Source organism: Pterocles gutturalis, unplaced genomic scaffold (genome assembly GCF_000699245.1).
Source record: "Pterocles gutturalis isolate BGI_N339 unplaced genomic scaffold, ASM69924v1 scaffold18626, whole genome shotgun sequence".
NCBI lineage: Eukaryota > Metazoa > Chordata > Aves > Pterocliformes > Pteroclidae > Pterocles > Pterocles gutturalis.
Window position 1 is genome coordinate 8,132 of NW_010100768.1, and position 19,574 is coordinate 27,705.

Consider the following 19,574-nt stretch of genomic DNA (forward strand, 5'->3'; position numbering starts at 1 on the left):
AGGTGTATTTAATGTTGCCTTGGTGTATTGGCTAGGTTGATGAGATGGTTATAAGACTGTGGGAAAACAATGTACTGTTTTCTGTACTTAGGTTGTAGCAGTAAAACCTTTGTGGGTTTTGTGTCAGAGGCATAGAAGCCACCCGTGGCCAATATTGTTTTTTTTCCAAATTAAAATCAGAATGGATACATGATGATATTGCTGTTATGGGACACTGAGGTTTTTTTCTTATTCATAGGTAATTTCTCAATAGATGGAAACTCATGCACTGCTTCTGGAGTCCCCAGCCTCATGAATCCAGTAACTAAGCCTGCTACAACCACTTCTTTCAACGCTTCTGTGGCTGAGATTCCGAGGAAGCGCAAAGGAAGTGGTTCTGATAACCAGTAAGTAAATTGATTCTGTATGTCTCAACATAAATTTGGGACGTTCATCTGTTACTTATACAACATGGTAACTATCTAATCCTCTCTCCTTTGTTTATTACAATTTCTTCTAAATGCTTTCTTTGACAGTCCTGAGTTATTAAAAATAGAAAAACTAACACTTAAATCTAAGGGATAAATGTAGGATTCTATAATGCCATTTCCTGGCCTGAAGTATCTGGGTAATATGTCTCTAATGCTGAAATTTCAATCCTAACTTTTTTTTCTTTTTTTTTTTTTCCTTCTTTGCCTGCTAGTAAAGGTAAATTGTCTTTGCCACAAATTGTTATTAAGTTGTTTGAGTCTCATAAGTGCACACTAGAACCTTAAAGTGTGAAACAAGATTACTAGTTAAGCTCTTTGATCTAGAACTGCAGAATCAGAACTGCTTCTTTAGTGACCAGGGCAGCCATTTACTTAAATGTCCAGACAGACCTGTGACCTAACAATGAGGACTGTCCTACAGTGATGCTTAGTCTTTTAAGTGGGTCATACTTGTCTACTGAGATAATAGTGCCAACTGTTTTCTCCTGTTTTATAACTGCCAAACAGATGCCAGTTAACCAAATAATTGTTTACACAGAAGAATGTATTTTTTAATTATCTATTCAAAGCTTTATTAATTAGCCAGAAGTAAGAGACACAAGTCACCCTGCAGAATCTAGTGCATTAGAAGTATCTCCAAACTAGTGTGGAAAATTCACGTTTAAAAAGGGGGGGTGGGGAGAGGATGAAAATCTGCATGTATTTGTGGTTAGTAAAGCAATTCTCTTTAATCCCTGCTTCTTTGATATATAGTCCATTGATCTACAGAACGTAGCCATACTGTGGATGTTGATATAATTGTCAACTTGGAGACTCAAGTGTGTCTTGCAGATCACTGAAAACTCCAGAAATACCTTAGTTTCTGAAAAAAAAACAGTCTTCCTTCTTTTTCAGTAGCACTTGTTGATTTTTTTACCTGTTCAGTAGAAGTGCTGGTTCGTCAATAGTGTTTTGAAGTTTGGATCTCTCTCTGATTTCATGAAACTTCTGTCATAAGAAAATTTAATGTCCAAGTTGAAATACTAATTGAAAAAGTATTGCTTTAAAAGAACTAGTAATTAGTTTCTAAAAACTAGTGTTCTTGCTGAAAATAACTAATGAAGTGGAGTTTCCACTAAAATTTTTCTGTGACTTTTTTTCATTGTGTATATCAAGTCATCTTTTTGTGCTTCAAAGTAAATTTTACTTACTTTATTACCTGTTTCTGCAGGGATACAGTTGAAGTGGATGGTGATCCTCAAAAAAGGTAAGTTTTATAAATTAATCAATTTCTGGTTTGTGTGCTATAAGCATGTCACATTTTCCTGTTTGGCTAGATGAGCTGTGTGGTTTACCTTAAGGAATGCTTTGTCTAAGGGCAGGTCTTTGTGCAGAAGAAGGTGATAAACTTATAGCTAATTAACAGAACGTATAGGTCCATTCAGTGTTTAGGTTTTCTGATATTTCTAAGATGACACTCCAATTTGCTTGTAACTTTACCAGACTTGTTAGTATTGAAGTTAAGGTAAGAATGGGAACAAATGAAAAGCAACACTTAAATAAGGAGACAGAGGAGGTGAAGGAAAGGTTTCATTCTGGTCTAGGACTGGTGCATGTAAACATTTTTTGTTTGTTTGTTTTAACCTTCTCAAGTGCTTTTGAAAATAGAGCTACCATAGCTATGTTAAAATAACACTATTACAAGGTGACAAATTGGAGTTAAGATTGGCTGTGCAGCATAAATAAACCCTTTGTGTATAAATGTTATGGGATAGTTGTTAGTTACATTATTGTGATTTATTTTTTCTGTACCTGGATACCTTACTTAGAAAACACATTTGTTTACATGTAGCTGTGCAGTATTCCTTTTTATAGAATAAAATAATATATTTCAGTTGGAAGGGACCTACGATGATCATCTAGTCCAACTGCCTGACCAATTCAGGCATGTTGTTAAGGGCGTTGTCCAAATGCGTCTTAAACACTGACAGGCTTGGGCCATCGACCTCCTCTCTAGGAAGCCTGTTGTAGTGCTTGGCCACCCTCTTGGTAAATAAATGCTTCCTAATGTCCAGTCTAAACCTCCCCTGGCACAGCTTTGAACCATTCCCATGCATCCTGTCACTGGATCCCAAGGAGAAGAGACCAGCACCTCCCTTTCCACTTCCCCTCCTTGGGAAGCTGCGGAGAGCAATGAGGTTGCCCCTCAGCCTCCTTTCTCCATACTAGACAAACCCAGCATCCTTAGCCGCTCCTCACAAGACATTCCTTCCAGCCCTTTCACCAGCTTTGTTGCCTTCCTCTGGACACATTCAAAGATCTTCACATGCTTCTTAAATTGTGGGGCCCAGAACTGCACACAGTACTCAAGGTGAGGCTGCACCAATGCTGAATTCAGTGGGATAGTCACTTCTTTTGACCAGCTGGTTATGCTGTGTTTGATGCACCCCAAGATGCGATTTGTCCTCTTGGCTGCCAGGGCACACTGCTGACTCCTATGGACCCTGCTGTCGACCAGCGCGCCCAGATCCGTTTCTGCAGGGTAGTCAGTGTTTGGTACATGGCTTATTGGGTAGTATAAAAATCTTTCTTTGGGGATAAATTGTTTGGTTTTTTGTGGATTTTTTTCTGTGGTGCTCCTGATGGAAAAGTGTGAATAAAAATACTCCTCTTCTGTCTTTAAAATCCCTACATCCATTTTAGAAGAAATGTGGAAGTATGTTTAATAAATCAATGTAGAAAATAGGGAAAAATGTGGTATTCTTTATTTTTTTACATATTCATGTAGATTCTGTTCCTTCTAGTACCAATTAAGTACGAATACAATTAATTTACCTCACATTACAGACGTGAGGTAGAATTTCACCCTATGTTCATGTAGTCAAGGGAGTTTAATCTAGCTATTTATATCAGTAGCAACACAGCTGTTAGGAGAGCGGCTATATAAATCCATTGAAGGCTCTGACTGATTGCTTGAGCAGCAAATTTGTTCCAGTTTCTTCCCGAAGTGGAGGTCCTGAGGGAGAAGGAGAGTAAATTAATAGGCTATGTGCTGCATTGCAGTTGGTCTGCCTCCCCCTTACCCCTTCTCTTCTTATGGTCAGACAATGTCACTTCTGTTGGAGTTAACAGCATATGCACATTTCTGGTAAAAGTTTATCTTAAAATGAAAGAAAAATATTTGTCATTGATCTAAGGGAAGAAAAAAGATCATTGCCTTTGTTTGAATTGTCCTTTATATTTTCCTGCTGCCAGGTATTTGTCATGATACAGGCACCATGATTGTCTTTCATTTACAGTATTATTACATAGACTTTCCAGTCGTTGCTGTATGGTATGGGAAAATACTTAATTTTTACTTTTTCTGATCCTGAGCAATTAAAGAGTATTTTAGGCCCAGTTTAGGCTAGGGTTGCTTTTTTTGACTTTTGACAATAACATTCTGGAATAAAAACATGAATAGATGATCTGTCTTGTAAAATTTTAAATAAAAAGATAAAGTCAAGCCTGGACTTAAGTTATTTGAACGTTCCATTAATTTTGTTTTCTCCAGGATAGGAGTAGCCCTGTAATTGTGAAATATCCCTATAGTATCTTCGCATGACTATGAATATTGGAAGTTATGCTTTGGTATCTTTCTGTTACGCATCACTTGCTAGATCATTTTTGTATTAGGAATTTTTGTGAGTTTGCTTTTTTTAGAGCCATAGTAAATTTGTAGCATTTTCTCTATCTCAAATTCATGGAAGGAAAGTGCCTAGTATTAAATACGCGATGTAAAACTCTATATCTTGTTTTCTTTAGGAGTGAAGATGAAGAACATTTTAAAATAAAAGATTTCAGGTACTAATTTACAATAAAAGTACGTTTTGCTAGGAAATACTAGGATTCATAATAGTAAAATACTAATTTGTGGATAACATTCATTAAAACTGTCAAATATTTAACAGTAAATTTTTTCCCCCTAAATGTATAGTAATTTTTAGAGCCTCCTTGAGGATTTTATTTTCTACTAATTTTAATGAAAGTTGTGTTGCAGAATATCACAGATAGTTTAGCAAAAACCTGAGGTTAAAATTTTCAAGGTGAGAATTAAATGTGGTACATTCAAGTCACATACAAAGGGAAGAGCTGATCCTCAGTTTGTATGAATTCCAGAATTGTTTTTTCTAGATTTGTCTACACATGGAAGTATTTAAATTTTATCCCACATGCAAATGGATTCACCTAAAGCATGGCAAAGAATTCTTGCTCTGGAACAAATTTTTGTATAAAGAATTATTCAAGGTTTGCCATTGCACTTTGAATTCACATCTTACTGGAATCCAAATGGAAATTCATATAAAGCACTTGTAAGATTTGAAACAACTGAATGCAGACATGATTCATCCAAACAAATATTTTAAACTTCAGACGAGCTACTTAGTAAAACTAGATATGTTTTATAAAGTTGTTTTAAAAATAAAATTGTCTTTCATTTGTCCTGTGAGCAGAGATGTAAAAGCAGAAATACATAATCCACTTTGCTGTCAAAAGCATTTTTATATGGTATGCAAACTAAAAATGATGCAGTTTTTTGTAATTTAAATTAAATGGAAGAAATGAAAGTGTTCCAAAATATATTTACTTTTTTGTTTCACTCCAAAATTAATTTTTTCTGTACTGAGTATCCTAGGTTACTGTACAAGATTCTGTTTTTTACATTGCTTTAATAACTTTAATGTTGTATTGTTGTTTTGTTTTGTTTTCCTATGAGTTTTCATTCATTAGCTGGAGCAAAAAAAGTAGAAGACACTTTGAAGGTTTGCTCAACAGTTATCTCCCTCCAGTGTTTCTTTTTGCAAGCTTGTTGAGGAACTTGCTTTTCTCCCTTCCCCTTTGTAACTGGGGAATGCAACAGCAGGCTTTTTTAGTCATCCAGTTATCACCTGATTTTCTGCATCCACCTGTTCAGGTTTCCGTAACTTCTTATTGACTCTTAGAGATGTTTGTGCCTGTCTTCCTGAGGTTCACAGTTCAAGGAGCATACACAATATATTACTTGACTCTTACTACCTGGCATGAAGGAAAAGTTGGGTGAACCTATAGAACTGCGAATAACTCATACAATTTGTTTTTAAAAAAATGCTTGAGAGAGCGAAAAGCTAATTGCTTGGGTGAATGACCTAGAATTATTTGTGTGGAGGGGGATTTATTTTAGGGAAAAATAATAAAAATCCCAGAAGACTAGGTCTGTACTTTGTTGTTTCTCAACAGGCCAGGTTGTTAACTTTATTACCTCTAATGCTTTCTGTTACACTATGCTTAAGAGGAAAAGTTTTGGAGATGGTTGTCCCTCGGTTTGGTTAACTACCACTGTGTCTGGTCTCAATCAGAAAGGAAAATAATTTTCATTTGAATTGAGTGGCTAGCTTGTCTTCTGGGTAAGGAAGGAATAGAATTAATTAAAGTTTTCTTGATCTGTTAGAGGATATTAGAGGGGAGGAGATCAGCTAGAAAAGCTAACATACTCCACTAAAAAGAATTAAAGAAAAAGTGACCTGAGATATAAATATGTTTGTGATGTGCATTGTGATGTGCATTGTCATGTGCCTTAGAAGAGATTTTATGATAAAAACTGTCTAAGAAGAGAAGCTCTCTTTCTGTGGTTGCATTCTTTGGACAAAGGCTTACCAAGGGCTGAAACCTGAGACAGAAAAGATGCCCAGAGGCTGAAACCCTTTCTACCACCTTATCAGGTGAATGAAGGGGAAAGCTTTCTGAAATACCTCTGGTGAAATTAGATGAGGCATAGCTTTTTCATTCAGTTTCCACTACATCTCTTACAATCACATATAAATGTGTCTGCTGCTTGTGCTGTGCTATGAATAAGTGCTTGTGTGTGTCTGTCTTCAATCTGAGTAATTTTTGAGGTAATGAGATAACAAGAAGACACAATTCATCTCAGATTGTTGTGAGTTTGCATAAAACAGAGTTCAGAGATGCTTTAGCAAGTGGTTAGAGCATTCTTTGTTTAAGAAAAAAAAAAAAAAGTAGAATGAATACCCTGTCTTAGTTACACAGGCCAGGTAGAGATAGGGCCAGGGAGCAGAAATGTTCTCCAGTGATTACTAATGACATCAAATGTTCTCCAGTATACAGTAAGGTGTCCAGGTATTCACCTGGACGTCAAGAGTCACCAGAAGAATTTAACTTCTATAAGTCTTTATAGCCTCATGTTCCTGACACATATAATCAAGTTTGTTGCTTGAGTTATTTTTTCTCCTCCGTATTTCACATCGTTATTGTGACCATTGTTGTTTTAAGTGAATCCAATTCAATTGTCAAATACAAGTAGTGTATGAAAAACTGTTTCAGTGCAGTAGTACTTGTGATGTGTTCCATTCCCAGAATTGAATTGATTAATATTATTGGGAAAATCATGTCTTCTACATCTTTCTTAAAATAATTTTTCTTCTTAGAGAGGCTCACAGTCAAACAGAGAAAAGAAGAAGAGACAAAATGAATAATTTGATAGAGGAATTGTCTGCTATGATACCTCAGTGCAATCCCATGGCACGAAAGCTAGACAAGCTTACAGTGTTACGAATGGCTGTGCAACACTTAAAATCTTTAAAAGGTGGGTTTTAGGAAACTGATCCTGAAAGTCCTTGTTCTATGAGGAGTTATACTGTGTGTCTTCTTTGATGTTAAATAAATCAAAGGTCATTTATCTTACATTTCCTTGCTGAATTCAGTTCTTAGTCTGTTCTTCATTGAAATTTGTGTTTGTAGCTTCCAGAACTTAATCACTTCTTATTGCTTAGTATAGCAGAAAAAAAGCCACCCTTCAGTGTCTGCTAAGGGTATGCCTTGCAATTGAGTCACTTTAAAAAATTATTTTTAAAAATTATTTTCCAACTCCCAAATGAAAAGTGTGTTCTGTGATCTCTCCACTTTCCACCATACCTTTTGTAACAGTAACACCTGTGGTGCTGTACCAATGCCAACAGCTGTACTGCTAATAGAGAAGCAAATGGTCTTCATGCTCCTCTTTGACATTCCCATATTTGTGATTGCATCAACTACTTTGTCTCTGCATTGGAATTTCATGTTTATCTGTTGACTATGAAATTTACAACATCATGGAAAAAGACCATTAAAAAAAAACCCAAAACAAAGACCAAAAAACCAACTAAATTTTGGGAATGCTTTAAGTTGAAGACCAAGTCATTTATAGAATATCAGATACTTCCAATGAGTTGTTTATCCAGTGTGAGATTAGAAAAAAAAAGTCTCCTTGACAGTGGGAAACTATGCTAATACTTACCTAAGGAAACTGATGTAAGTAGTTGCACTGGTAGGGAGTACAGAGAAGTCACTTCAGTGGTAGGTTAAGTCTTTAAAAGTGTAACTTCATAAAATTAAAACCTGTTTTGTAAAACTGAAGAAAAAATTACATTTGGACATAGTCATCTTTCAAACTTTTTTTTTTTTGCCTACAAGAACAGTAGTCAAAAGGAATGTTGCAACACAAAACATGTTTTGTCAGAATAGTTGATGACTTTGATCACATTAAAGTCTTAAACACCATGAAATGTTAGAAACTACCAAAAAAAAAAAAAAAAAGAGTTATCAAAAGTTTATATCCTCAGTCAGCTAGCAAAGTTAAAGTAATCTTGGATCTCAGGGAATAGTTCAGTGTCAAGATCAAACCAAGGTATATTTTTTCCTCTCCTTTTGCTATTGATAGGTTTTGGGATTTTTTTTCCTCCCCTAAAAAAATTATATCCAAATACAAGTTGCATAACGCGTGGTCTGTCAGCAAGATTTCAGGTTTTTTGGCAGCACTGTTTCAGAATAGTAGTAATTTGGTCAGCTGTAAGCAAAGATCAAAGACTATCTGCACTGAAAAAAATTGATTATGAATAAACATATCTTAATAAGAATTCCATTAGGCTTAAGTCAAAGGACTCTAAGCAATTAATTATGTTAACAAGTGGACAGAATCATAGAGTAATTTAAGTTGGAAGGAATTTCCAGCAGCCTGTTGGTCCAAGCAGACTGAGAATTTAGCGTAAAGAAATAATGTGACAAATCAGCAGGGCAGTAATTTCACTTGCAGTTTAAACAAGCATCTGCAACGAATCTTCATCTCAAACACTTGTGTTTTAACAATAGGATATGAAAACTGGACTCCATCCAGTACAGCTATTATGTGTATCTTCAAAACAATTGCTTCAAGAAAATACAAGATACTGCATGGAATTATAGAAGTCTAACTGCTATTTACCTCTAAAAATTTATAGAAAAAGTTGTGGAAATGTTTGTAATGGCTAAAAATTGTTTCAGAGTACCTTGCCATGGTGCTAGAACAGTAAATGTATTGAGTCAGTCTCACTAAATTAGTGGGACATTCAATTTAACTACAGTAGAGTGTTGTTTGGATTCTTGGGTATATAGTATTTATGAAGCATTATTCATGCCAAAAGACAATTGCTAACATTGGAATTATTCAGGTTCAGCGAATGTTAAGGATTCTGAAATGGGCCTATGAAATGTTTCTAGAAAATTCGGTTCTCATAATACTGTTTCTCTCGCAGTACATTAAAGATATCTGAACAGAAGTTTCCTTTTTTTTTGTGCTAAAGAAAGGGCAAGAAAAAGCTGGTTGTGTGCCCGTATTCATTACCAACATATGTTTATGAGGATTTTATTTTTAATGTTTTTAGAATTATTTTTTTAATTCAGCTGTTGTGGTTGCAAATAAAATTTATAAAATACAAAAACAAGTATATCTCTGTTAAAAGTATATTTAAAATGTAACTTTTGACATTATGTCTACAAATAATCTATTTTCCAGGGTCCACTAGCTCCTATACAGAAGTCCGGTATAAACCTTCATTTTTAAAGGATGATGAACTACGACAGTTAATCCTTAGGGTAAGTGGAAGGAAACTCTCTGTTAAATTATGTCCATATTAAAGCTTGCCATTAACTTGAGTTTTTAGCTGGAGAGTGCTTTTTCTTCAAGCAAGCGCTTTGAAGTACTTGATAAGTACTGGTTTACAAACTATGTACGTTGTCCAGGCTTTTTCGTAAAGGGATACAGAAGATGATTTGTGAGCATGGTAGACAGCAGCCCTTGAAGGGATAATAAATCTGTATACAATCTGTATATTTAATACGTACATTTTTTATTTTGATATTGAAGTCTGTTTGCAAGTATAGATAATACTTTTAATTACACATAAATATACTCGCAATTGTTTGCTCTCCTTCATTTAAATTTTTAAAAATGTACTTTGAAAAAGATGCAGAAATAATACCTGAAATAAAATCTTTTGTCTTGTTTTCGCACTTCATCATATACCCACATCCCTTACCCTTTCTCATTTATAACTATTTTCTTTTTCCTTTGCTGCAATAACAGACTTCTCCAAGATCTGTAAGATGACTCCCAGGTTAAGCTGTTTTGCAGCTGGCCACCTCTTTTCCCAAAGCTGTGTTTAAGAAACTTTAGCTGTCTGTAGTTGAAAGTCTGATTTGGTCCTTGCAATCTTAATTGCTTTTTGGTGTGCTTTATAACTTAATCTAAAAAATTTGGGTTGAAAGTGTGCTTCCTTGTAGTCATCAATATTCATTATATATTTTAATAGTATGTTTTTAAAGGCCGTGTCTTTATATTTTCAGGCTGCAGATGGATTCCTGTTTGTGGTTGGATGCAACAGAGGAAAAATTCTGTTTGTCTCAGAATCAGTTTGCAAAATACTTAATTATGATCAGGTGGTTATAATTGAGTTTCTTGGTTTGCTTTTACTTTGCATTTTCTTAGAAATTTTTAACTTCTACATTTTTATTGTATATTACTAAAAAGCGGTCCTTGTGTATAATTTCTTGGAATTCTTTGATTTAATCTCCCTCAGAGTAAGGCTGAATATCCTACAACAAAATATCTGCAAGTATAGCACTGGATTTCGGTTGATCATCCTTGAAAAAACTGATAGTCTGAGAGGAAGGGATAATTTGAAGATGTCCTAATTTCTGTCTCCAAGACATTTTCTTTTAAATGTTGAAGGGATTTTGGGTTTTTTTTTAGGCCAAGGAAAACTGGTAGTTCAGCAGTGGAAGTTAATTAAAGCTTGCCTTGGTAATGCCTTTATGCTCAGATGCACTGCATAATACCTCATCCACACTAACCAGCCATGGATATACTCTTAACTTGAAGGAAACTGAGATAGAGTGAATTGGCTTATCCTGTAGAATAAGAGAAATAGGAAAAATATAAGTAACTTCCGTTAGTTGACATTTAACATAATGGGCGATTGCCACAAATAATCAAGGCATTATAACTTGTTCATGTATCTTTGACTTCTGTTCCAAAACCAGAGGCTAAACCAGTTAGTGCTTCCATCTGTCTGCTTCTAGAACTTTAAAACCATTTGTGCTATGTTAATTTTCTTCATAAATGGAAGGGTAACCAATCTGGACTCTGTTTTATGGAATTGGTATTTTTATTTAAAAAAACCAAACCAAAACAAAACTGTATCTTTTTAAATTAAACTGAAATTGATCATCTTGTGGGAACAAGCATAAAGCAGATTGATTTAAAAAAAAAAAAAACAACAAATAAAACAAAGCAACTTCTACACTGAATTTACTTAAGGACTAAAAAGTACGTTTTGGAGTCCCATAAGATCTTCACTATTTCAGCCAAAGAGGTTCTGAGAGCAGGACTGCCTTAACCCATGAATTTGTTAGCTTATTTGGGAGTCATTCTATGTTATGAATCCCATTCTGCAGCCTGATCTGTTTGTTACACCTATATATTTTGACAAGGCTGCTATTAGCCTTTCTCAGTGACACTCAGCATTTTCCCTTTGCATTAAGGTTAGGTGGGGACTGGGCAAATGAAGGAGGCTGTATGTTTATCCTGCTTTCTTAGAAGCTTTTCATTAAACCAATTTCTGACTCTGGCTTATTGGAAAAGTCCTCCCCTTTATGTATGCAGTGATCACAAAGCAAGTGGCGTGGGTCCAAAATGAGTTGCAATTTGAATGTAGAATACTGCTTCTCAACACAGCTCCTTTCTACCCATTGATTTGATCTGCTGTGGTGAAGGTAAGCAATGAAAAAACCAAAACTAGCCCACTTCTGTGAGAATTCCTTCCTGTTTCAAAAGAAAGTAGTGCTGCCTACAGTAGTGCAACTGACCGGTTCCTTTGGATCAGCAGAGTCAGCAGGTTGAATGGATCCCAACTAGAGAGATTCCTGTAAATATCCCCTGCTGAGGACTGCAGAAGAGAGCTGACCCCTGCTTCCAGGCAGCTCTTGGCTCAGTGATGCCATTTTGTCCAACCAAATTAGAGCTCAGAGTTATTAGGTAGCATGAACGTTTCTTCCTGTTTCCTTACCTTCCCCTCCCCCAGTAATCTGTGAGTGGAGTTATTTTGTGTGTAACCTTCTTTGGCTAGGATCAGGGATTATATTATGTACGTAAGTAAAACATTTGGTTTTACAGAACTGGTTTGCAATATCCAACTAAATCTTCTATTTTTCAAAGGGGAAGTAACAAATTATGTTTTTACAAAAATAGTGTGTCAGATTAAATCATCAAAATATTGATACTTAGAGTAGCTTTGTATTTGACTTTTTTTTTAATGGTATAGAAAGTTTGTTTTTTTTCTGAGATAAGTAATGTGTGTGGAGTCCTATTCTAAAAAATGTGGTTCTTATTTCTTTTGTTCTTTTGGTGTTGTTTGTTTTGTTTTGTTTTAAATAGGCCAGTTTAATTGGACAAAGTCTGTTTGATTACTTGCATCCGAAAGATGTGGCAAAAGTTAAGGAGCAACTTTCTTCTTCAGATGTCTCTCCTAGGGAGAAGCTCGTAGATGGCAAAAGTAAGTAATCTTTGAATGTGCTCAGAGATTTTTAAAGAGATGTTAATGAATTTAGTTATGCGGGACATATTCATATGTGCATGAATGTACGAACTTGAGGTGTAATATCTATGAACCAAACCTATTTGAATGCTTAACTACTGCTTAGAGTGCACTTAGAGTTTAAAAGCTAGCCAAGAAAATAATTTATTTTGGATAATAAGACTTACTGAAATTTGCATTGTTAAACATTTACCAAGATGTGGTCTGACGTTCTTCCTACCAGGCATACTACTGTTTTTTCTTGTATTTGATAGGTCTTGTCAGTACAAAAGACCTGATGTAGTCGAACATGGGATAAAATACTTCAATATCAAGAATCACTGTCTTCTCTGAAAATGCTAAGTGTCAATCCTAATTTAACGAAATCTTATTTTGTTTACAGTTATTTCTAATATGGAAAGCATTATGTAGTGTGCAGCAAATGAATATTTTATAACTGGATTTTATAAGAATCTTCGCAGATTTTCCTTGTACCAAATAGAAATTTAAAGTTTATAAAGTGTATTTATTAAAATGCTGTTCAAAAGATCAAGAGGTATTTAAAAATAGATCAATAGTTCTACTTAATTTTGGAATCTGAGTGACAGTCACATTTTCTTTGCCCTATTTAAGCTATTAGACTTTTTAAATTTTTAATTGTAAAGACAAAATTTAGGCAACTAAACAGTAAGGAGAATGTATTGGAAGGTAAAATGAAGAAAAGGTCTTGTATTCTGAAGTTTTATTGTTGGATTTTGGTTTACTAAGCTTTTACTGCTTTACTAAATTTTTGTAAGCTGGCTTGCAAGTACACACAGATTTTCACGCTGGACCAACTCGACTGAATTCTGGTGCTCGACGTTCCTTCTTCTGTCGGATAAAATGTAGTAGGACCACAGTCAAAGAAGAAAAGGAATGCTTGCCCAACCCAAAGAAGAAAGGTATTAAAACAGTGTAGATGAAGTGGGGGCTTTCTGTCTTGAAACTTGGTATATTTAACTTCCAAGTCAGTAGTGTGACCATTGTAGTTATCACTGACTTCACAAAGTAGCTGTATAGAAGTTTAAATATGTACTGGAGACACATTTTGAAAAACAGTCTAATTGTACTCTTTCTCCTCCCTGTTCACTCCTGGAAAAGAGGGAGGGAGGAACCTGAGTTACAGTGGCTATTTAGGAGCACATGGTCTGTTTTAGTCAAATTTTAGAAGTCTCAGGGAAATTTTTGAAAGCACTGGAGCAGATCAGAAGAATGAAACTAAATAACGTATGTCTTGAAGATAACTGTGAATAAGGCATGCAAAATCTACTGTTTTGAAGGAAAAAAAGCAAGTAAACCAACTTTTTTTTTTTTCTGATTTGCTTTTTGTGTTGTTTGTAGTAAAAAAGTATGAATTTTTTTTTGTTTTCAATAGTAGGGTTAACTTACCACTGTAATTTCATTAATTTTTCCAGTAATTTTAATTTAGTTCATATTTTGGTATGCCTGTACAGCAGTATACTCTTGTCGAGTTTTCAGTAAATGGATCTTTTTAAAAAGTAATTTCTAGCTTTTGTTTTATACCTTAGTATTGATTTTTGCAAAGGTTTGCTGAAATTGTTTGACCCTGAAAAAATCCTCCTACTTTTGTTTTTCAATGTAACCTGTTGTTGTTGAGATATACCATACAATAGTACATTTTTAAATATGTCTGTCACTGTAAATAAATATAATTCAGTCTCCCTTGATGTGCCAACTAACTTGGTAAGGTAAGAATTTAACTTGTATGAAGGTTTCTCAGGAAAGCAGTATTGAGAAACTGACCAAGTCACAGTAGGCTAACTCAATTTTTCATTTTACAGAGTTGATATATGTTTTCCATAGTTGATAGGGTTAATGCAGTCAAATCTATGTAAAGCATAATTTGTTCAGAATACAGATATCAAGAATACTTTGACAATTTTTTGAAAGACAGTTACTGTAGGACACGTCATCTCTATGCCTTGATGTGTGTGTGTGTGCATGTTATATAGGTAGCAAAGAGTCTATGAGCCATAGGATTGATAGTATATGCTGTAATTTCAGACTTTTAAAATATTTGTGTTCCCACAAAATTGAGGAATTCAGAAGCCTAAGATAAATAGAAAATGAGCTGAGTTGTTTTGTGGTGTTCTCTCGTCTGATTCTTTTAGCAATTGCTGTGAGCATATGTTAAGATGATAGTGTTCACAGAAGGCAGATTGATTTGAAATCTACTAAGTGGCTCTCCAGTTTGTTTAATTTACAATATATATGAAACCATATAAAGAGAAAGTAATGTGTGGGTTACCAGACTATTGGTTTACTTATTTTCTATAAGACTGTTTGAACTGCCAACACCTATAACTTTTGTCTTCCTAAATCTTACATAGGGTTAGAAGCACTCTCTCCAGGTAAGCCAAAATTAAGCAGTACAAAATTAATGTAAAACTACTCTGTAAAATTATCTGTAGCCTTGTACAGTTGTTGTAGGTAAGCATAAAATATAGTTGCTGGTCTCATGATGAATGGATTAAAAAAAGTAGTTCATTTTACTTTCTGAACCATAACTGCTTCTTATTTAATTTCTTTTTATTAGATCAAAGAAAATACTGTACCATTCACTGTACTGGGTATATGAAGAACTGGCCTCCTAATGAGGTGGGAGTAGAAGAGGAAAATGATGTAGAAAAGGACAGTAGTAACTTTAACTGCCTTGTTGCAATTGGGAGGTTACACCCTTATATTGTTCCGCAAAAGAGTGGAGAGATTAAAGTCAAAGCAACAGAATTTGTTACACGATTTGCCATGGATGGAAAATTTGTTTATGTAGATCAGCGGTAAGCATTTTGTTCTTTAATGAAGAAAAAATGAAAGTGACACTACTTGTTAAATTTTCTAATGCTTTCTGTCAGAACTGTAATTTCTCAAGCAGGATAGAATTTCTAGGTGCTGTACCTGGGAAGCAGTTAATTCTGAATCTATGAGTACTTGAGCTTTGTTTTTTTGTCAAACATAAAACATAATGTATAAGTTTATTGCCCTGTAGGAAAAGGTGAGCTAGCAAGATTAAAATGCATCATAAAATGCACTTGTACTTGTTTATCCATAAAGAAAAATCTCAAGTTAGAGTTTCATAGCTATGCATATAACTTTAGTAAGAAACACTTAACCAAAAATCATTACTTCTTAAAGTCTTACTATTTGTAACAAATACATTATAGCTAAATGAGGTACCAAATTATTTCATTAGAAGTGAAAGTTCCTATTTTCTGAACTTCCTAAAACAGACTTTTATTTGTTGTATAGGGTGACTTACTACTTTGTATTTTGAATTTGATTATTATCACTAGAAGCTTTTCATTACATTCGGTCATCTTGTCTTTCGTCTGAAAGTGGCAGTTTAAACCAATTCCTTAAAGTGGCAGAGCAAACCACTAAATTTTTTAAATTACTCATATGTGACCAGTACCCTGACTGGTTAATGGGAAGATCTAATAATCATAAGTATTTTGTGTATACATCTATGTAGTTTGCATGTTTAAACACTGTTACTTTGTCTTTGAATTGCCATTCATTGCAAGTTGATAATTTGCTGTGAACAATATTTGTTTTAGAGCTGTACTAATGCTGTATCTTTTTCCCAAACATGAATACAAGCATCTGTTTCTTTAAATATTAATTTTCTGCTTTATTTGATACTAAAGAAAACGAGTTTTGCAATTGTTTGAATCTGCTGTAGTTCATGTTTTTATTCCTAACAGTGCAACAGCAATTTTAGGATATCTGCCACAAGAGCTTTTAGGAACTTCTTGTTACGAGTACTGCCATCAAGATGATCACAATCATCTAGCTGAAAAACATAAAGAAGGTACAAAATAATTGGTCCTCCCAGGCTACATACAACTACATGTAACTGCTGTGTGAAAACAGTACAGACCAGAAAAACAGAAGTTGAGAATTAATAAAACTAAACAATCTCAGCCTTGTCCTTTTCTATGTCTACATTAAGACATGCCCACATAAAGCTTGTAAAAAACACAGTGAGAAAATTCTGTTGTCTTCAATCGTGGTGTAGTGCCTTAATCATAAGGGAATAATGTTAATGCTTCTTTCAGTCCCCTGCTCCAATTCTTTATAAGCGTGAGGAAGGAGTCCTCAAGAACAAATGTGCCTCATGTAATTAAAGACACTGTCTATGAAAGTTCACGAAGTCAGGAGTCTCCTTACTAGTGGTTTGCAGAAACTTAGTACTTGGGCCTTAATTTAAGATTAATGACATTGCTGAAACTGTAGTTTGGTTTTAGTAGGGGCCCTGTCCTGTCAGTTGTTCTGACATTTAATTTGTATTTCTGGCCACCAAAAACATTTTGGTTTTATAATGCTATAAAATGTGTTTTATTTTAACTTTATGTTTCTAATTATAAATATCGGAATTACAACTTTCCTTTCTTATCTAGTGTTGCAGAATAAAGAAAAAGTATTTACAAATTCCTACAAATTTAGAGCAAAAGATGGGACTTTTGTCACTTTAAAGAGTCAGTGGTTTAGTTTCATGAACCCGTGGACCAAAGAACTGGAGTACATTGTATCAAACAACACTGTAGTATTGTAAGTAATTCATTATATGAATCCCCATGTTATTTTTTGTCTTAATTACGGTTAACATTAACAGAAAGCAACCTGTTTAAGAAGCAGAACAAGACTAGAAAATATCAACACTGCATAAAATGTGGTTGATTAACCTGGAAGAATGTTTTTTTTGCATTTACCAGTTATTCTCATTTCAGGCTTAAGTCACAGATTTGACTCTGAAAACTGTGCTATTTCCCAGTAGAAAAAAATGAGGTGAAAGAGTTTCTTGTTAAATGAAAAAAGGAAGGATCTTTTAAGAGAAGTAGATACGAATAAGTGGAAATGTGAAGTTAGTTCTGCTTTTCCTTCTGAGCTTTACAAGACTGTATGTGTCAGTTGACCTGATTTTTAGTGCTGCCCTACCTACCACGTGTCAGCATGTGGAGAAGCATAATTGATAGACTGTAAAAATGTGAGGCAGGACAAAAAGATACTCTCCAAATTGATTGCAAGGGAGGAGACTGTGAAACAGTAAATGTGTGTGTTTGGTTCATATTTTTCATCTTTAATTCTTCTTTTTCATTCTCTGTGCCTTGCAATGGAGCAATAATTTGGATTGCTCCAATGATACTGAGAATCTTTGCGAATGACTGGGTTTTTGAGAGGGAGACAGGGGGGATTTTATTTCCATTAAACCAAGTTGTCAAGGGGGCCTTGTACCCATTCTGTAGCTGGTTCATGTCTTCAGTCAACATCACCCACCAGTTTTGCCCATGTCCTTTTTTACTCAAGAAGACAGAGAAGAGCAGTTAAGACAGTCTGTGCTGTTCAACAGCCAAAGACCACTTTTGTCTGCCCCTGGACATCTGGGCATCTGCAAGTTTCTAGAGGACAGAAGGTGGTAGGCAGCAGCTGCTGGCAGAAAGTAGCCACGGACCTGTCCTTGTAGCAGTTGTTTCTGATTAACTGGTCTCCCTCCTAGGAGTGAAAATGGCAGCCTTGTTCTCTTGTTGTGGAACACAGACAACTATATTGGCCTTTCTTCTTTATTTGGAGAATAAGTAGAAATTAGTATTTCACCCAGAAATACTATTTTGTTGCTTCAGAAACAACAGTACAAAGGGTGGAACACTGAAATATGTGAGGAATGTATTTTTTTTGTTTTTACTAGTTTGAGGATGTTAGTTAATACTATGTGTAAAGTATTACTGAAATCAAATATGAGCATGCTGGGTTTTGCCTTTGAAAAACTTGCTGATTTTTTGTTTTGTTTTTTATTATTATTATTTGTTTAAATCTCAGAGGTCATAATGAATCAGCTGAAGAACAAGTCCCTTATGGTTCCCAGTCTGCAGAAGGCAAGTGTCGCTTCTTAGAGTTATCATAGGTGCATCTCCTTATCAATCGTTACAATTTTAGATGTATTCAATTGAGGAATTTTTAATTCTAGGTTGTTGTGCAAGGAATGATTAATTTTTTTAAAGCTAATTCTGGTGACAATTTCTAGTTACTCCCAGTATCCCAATTCGTATCATTCACATAACTGTGATCAGAAGGGCTTAGAGCAGATCTTTTCCTTCTAGCAGTTTCTACTATAGCTAGGATTTTGGTTGATAGGATATTGTGCTTCTGTCACTGACCCTCTTCAGATTTTGTCTGGTACTCTGAAGAAATGCAATTGTACTATCTAAGTTTATTTTACAGAATATAGGGTGATACTGATTTTGATATGTATTTTGTTAATATTTTTCTGCTATGCATAGATTCTGATTTCTACTTGTTGTTTTGTTATCTTGCTGTAAGATTTTTTGGTTTTGCTTTTGAAATTATTTTTAATAACTAATTTTAGTTTGTGAAAAATACAAGGGCTTTTTTCTGATTTATTTTGCATTGTCTGTGAGAGAGACTGGAGGTGGTAATGATTAAAGCTAATTTAATTACTGGAGCTTAGCAGTTTTCACAAATATAGTGTTCACTTATCTTTCTATTTCAAATGAGAATTACAGCACCCTCCCCCATAAGTTAGTGTTCTAAGGAGTTTGGTTTCTGAAAATAAGAGATGTAGAACAAAAACTTCTTTAAAACAAATCCTTGAGGTGATTGTTCCTTGCTGTGTATTGAAACTGCTACAAACTTAAGGTTTTGGGTTTTTTTTTAACTGTAGATGCTGTAAAACAATCTTTAGTAAGTGTACCTGGAATGTCCTCTGGAACAGTTCTTGGTGCTGGAAGTATAGGAACCGAAATTGCAAATGAAATCTTAGAATTGCAAAGGTAATATACACTTAACATCATACATTAGACTTCTAAGTAAAGATAGAAAGGAAGTATACATGATTACGTGGGGATTGTTCAAGTTTCATTTTATTGTGTTATACATATAAAATATTTTTAGTTTGAGCAGTGGCATTATGAGATACCAGTTATAATCTAATGTTAGTCTTAATGCATGGCAGAACACATCACTGGTGTTGATAAATAGTTTTGTTCTGGGCATGTAATTTCCTTTGTTAATGAAAGTATTATTTAACTATGGCTTCAAAAGTGTTACTGTGATGCAGCTTCTTCACATGATTTTGAAATGGGTAGATAAACCGTTTGGGAATGGGCAATCAGTTGTGTGTGAGTAGTGTTTATATTTTTCTGATAGCGAT

General features: G+C 34.6%; 1 protein-coding gene across 1 annotated transcript in view; it reads left to right on the plus strand.

Moving 5' to 3' along the window:
• Positions 1–242: 242 nt before the first annotated feature.
• ARNTL2 (aryl hydrocarbon receptor nuclear translocator-like 2) overlaps positions 243–19,574 on the plus strand; it is a 28,298-nt gene continuing 8,966 nt past the window's right edge. Inside the window, exons 1-13 of the mRNA XM_010081063.1 lie at positions 243–386; positions 1,681–1,716; positions 4,254–4,292; positions 6,911–7,068; positions 9,292–9,371; positions 10,122–10,214; positions 12,211–12,328; positions 13,147–13,290; positions 14,946–15,186; positions 16,111–16,217; positions 16,807–16,957; positions 18,224–18,279; positions 19,086–19,194. Of these exons, the coding sequence (XP_010079365.1) occupies positions 292–386; positions 1,681–1,716; positions 4,254–4,292; positions 6,911–7,068; positions 9,292–9,371; positions 10,122–10,214; positions 12,211–12,328; positions 13,147–13,290; positions 14,946–15,186; positions 16,111–16,217; positions 16,807–16,957; positions 18,224–18,279; positions 19,086–19,194 (1,427 nt within the window). The 5' untranslated portion in view covers positions 243–291. The remainder of the gene's footprint in view (positions 387–1,680; positions 1,717–4,253; positions 4,293–6,910; positions 7,069–9,291; positions 9,372–10,121; positions 10,215–12,210; positions 12,329–13,146; positions 13,291–14,945; positions 15,187–16,110; positions 16,218–16,806; positions 16,958–18,223; positions 18,280–19,085; positions 19,195–19,574) is intronic.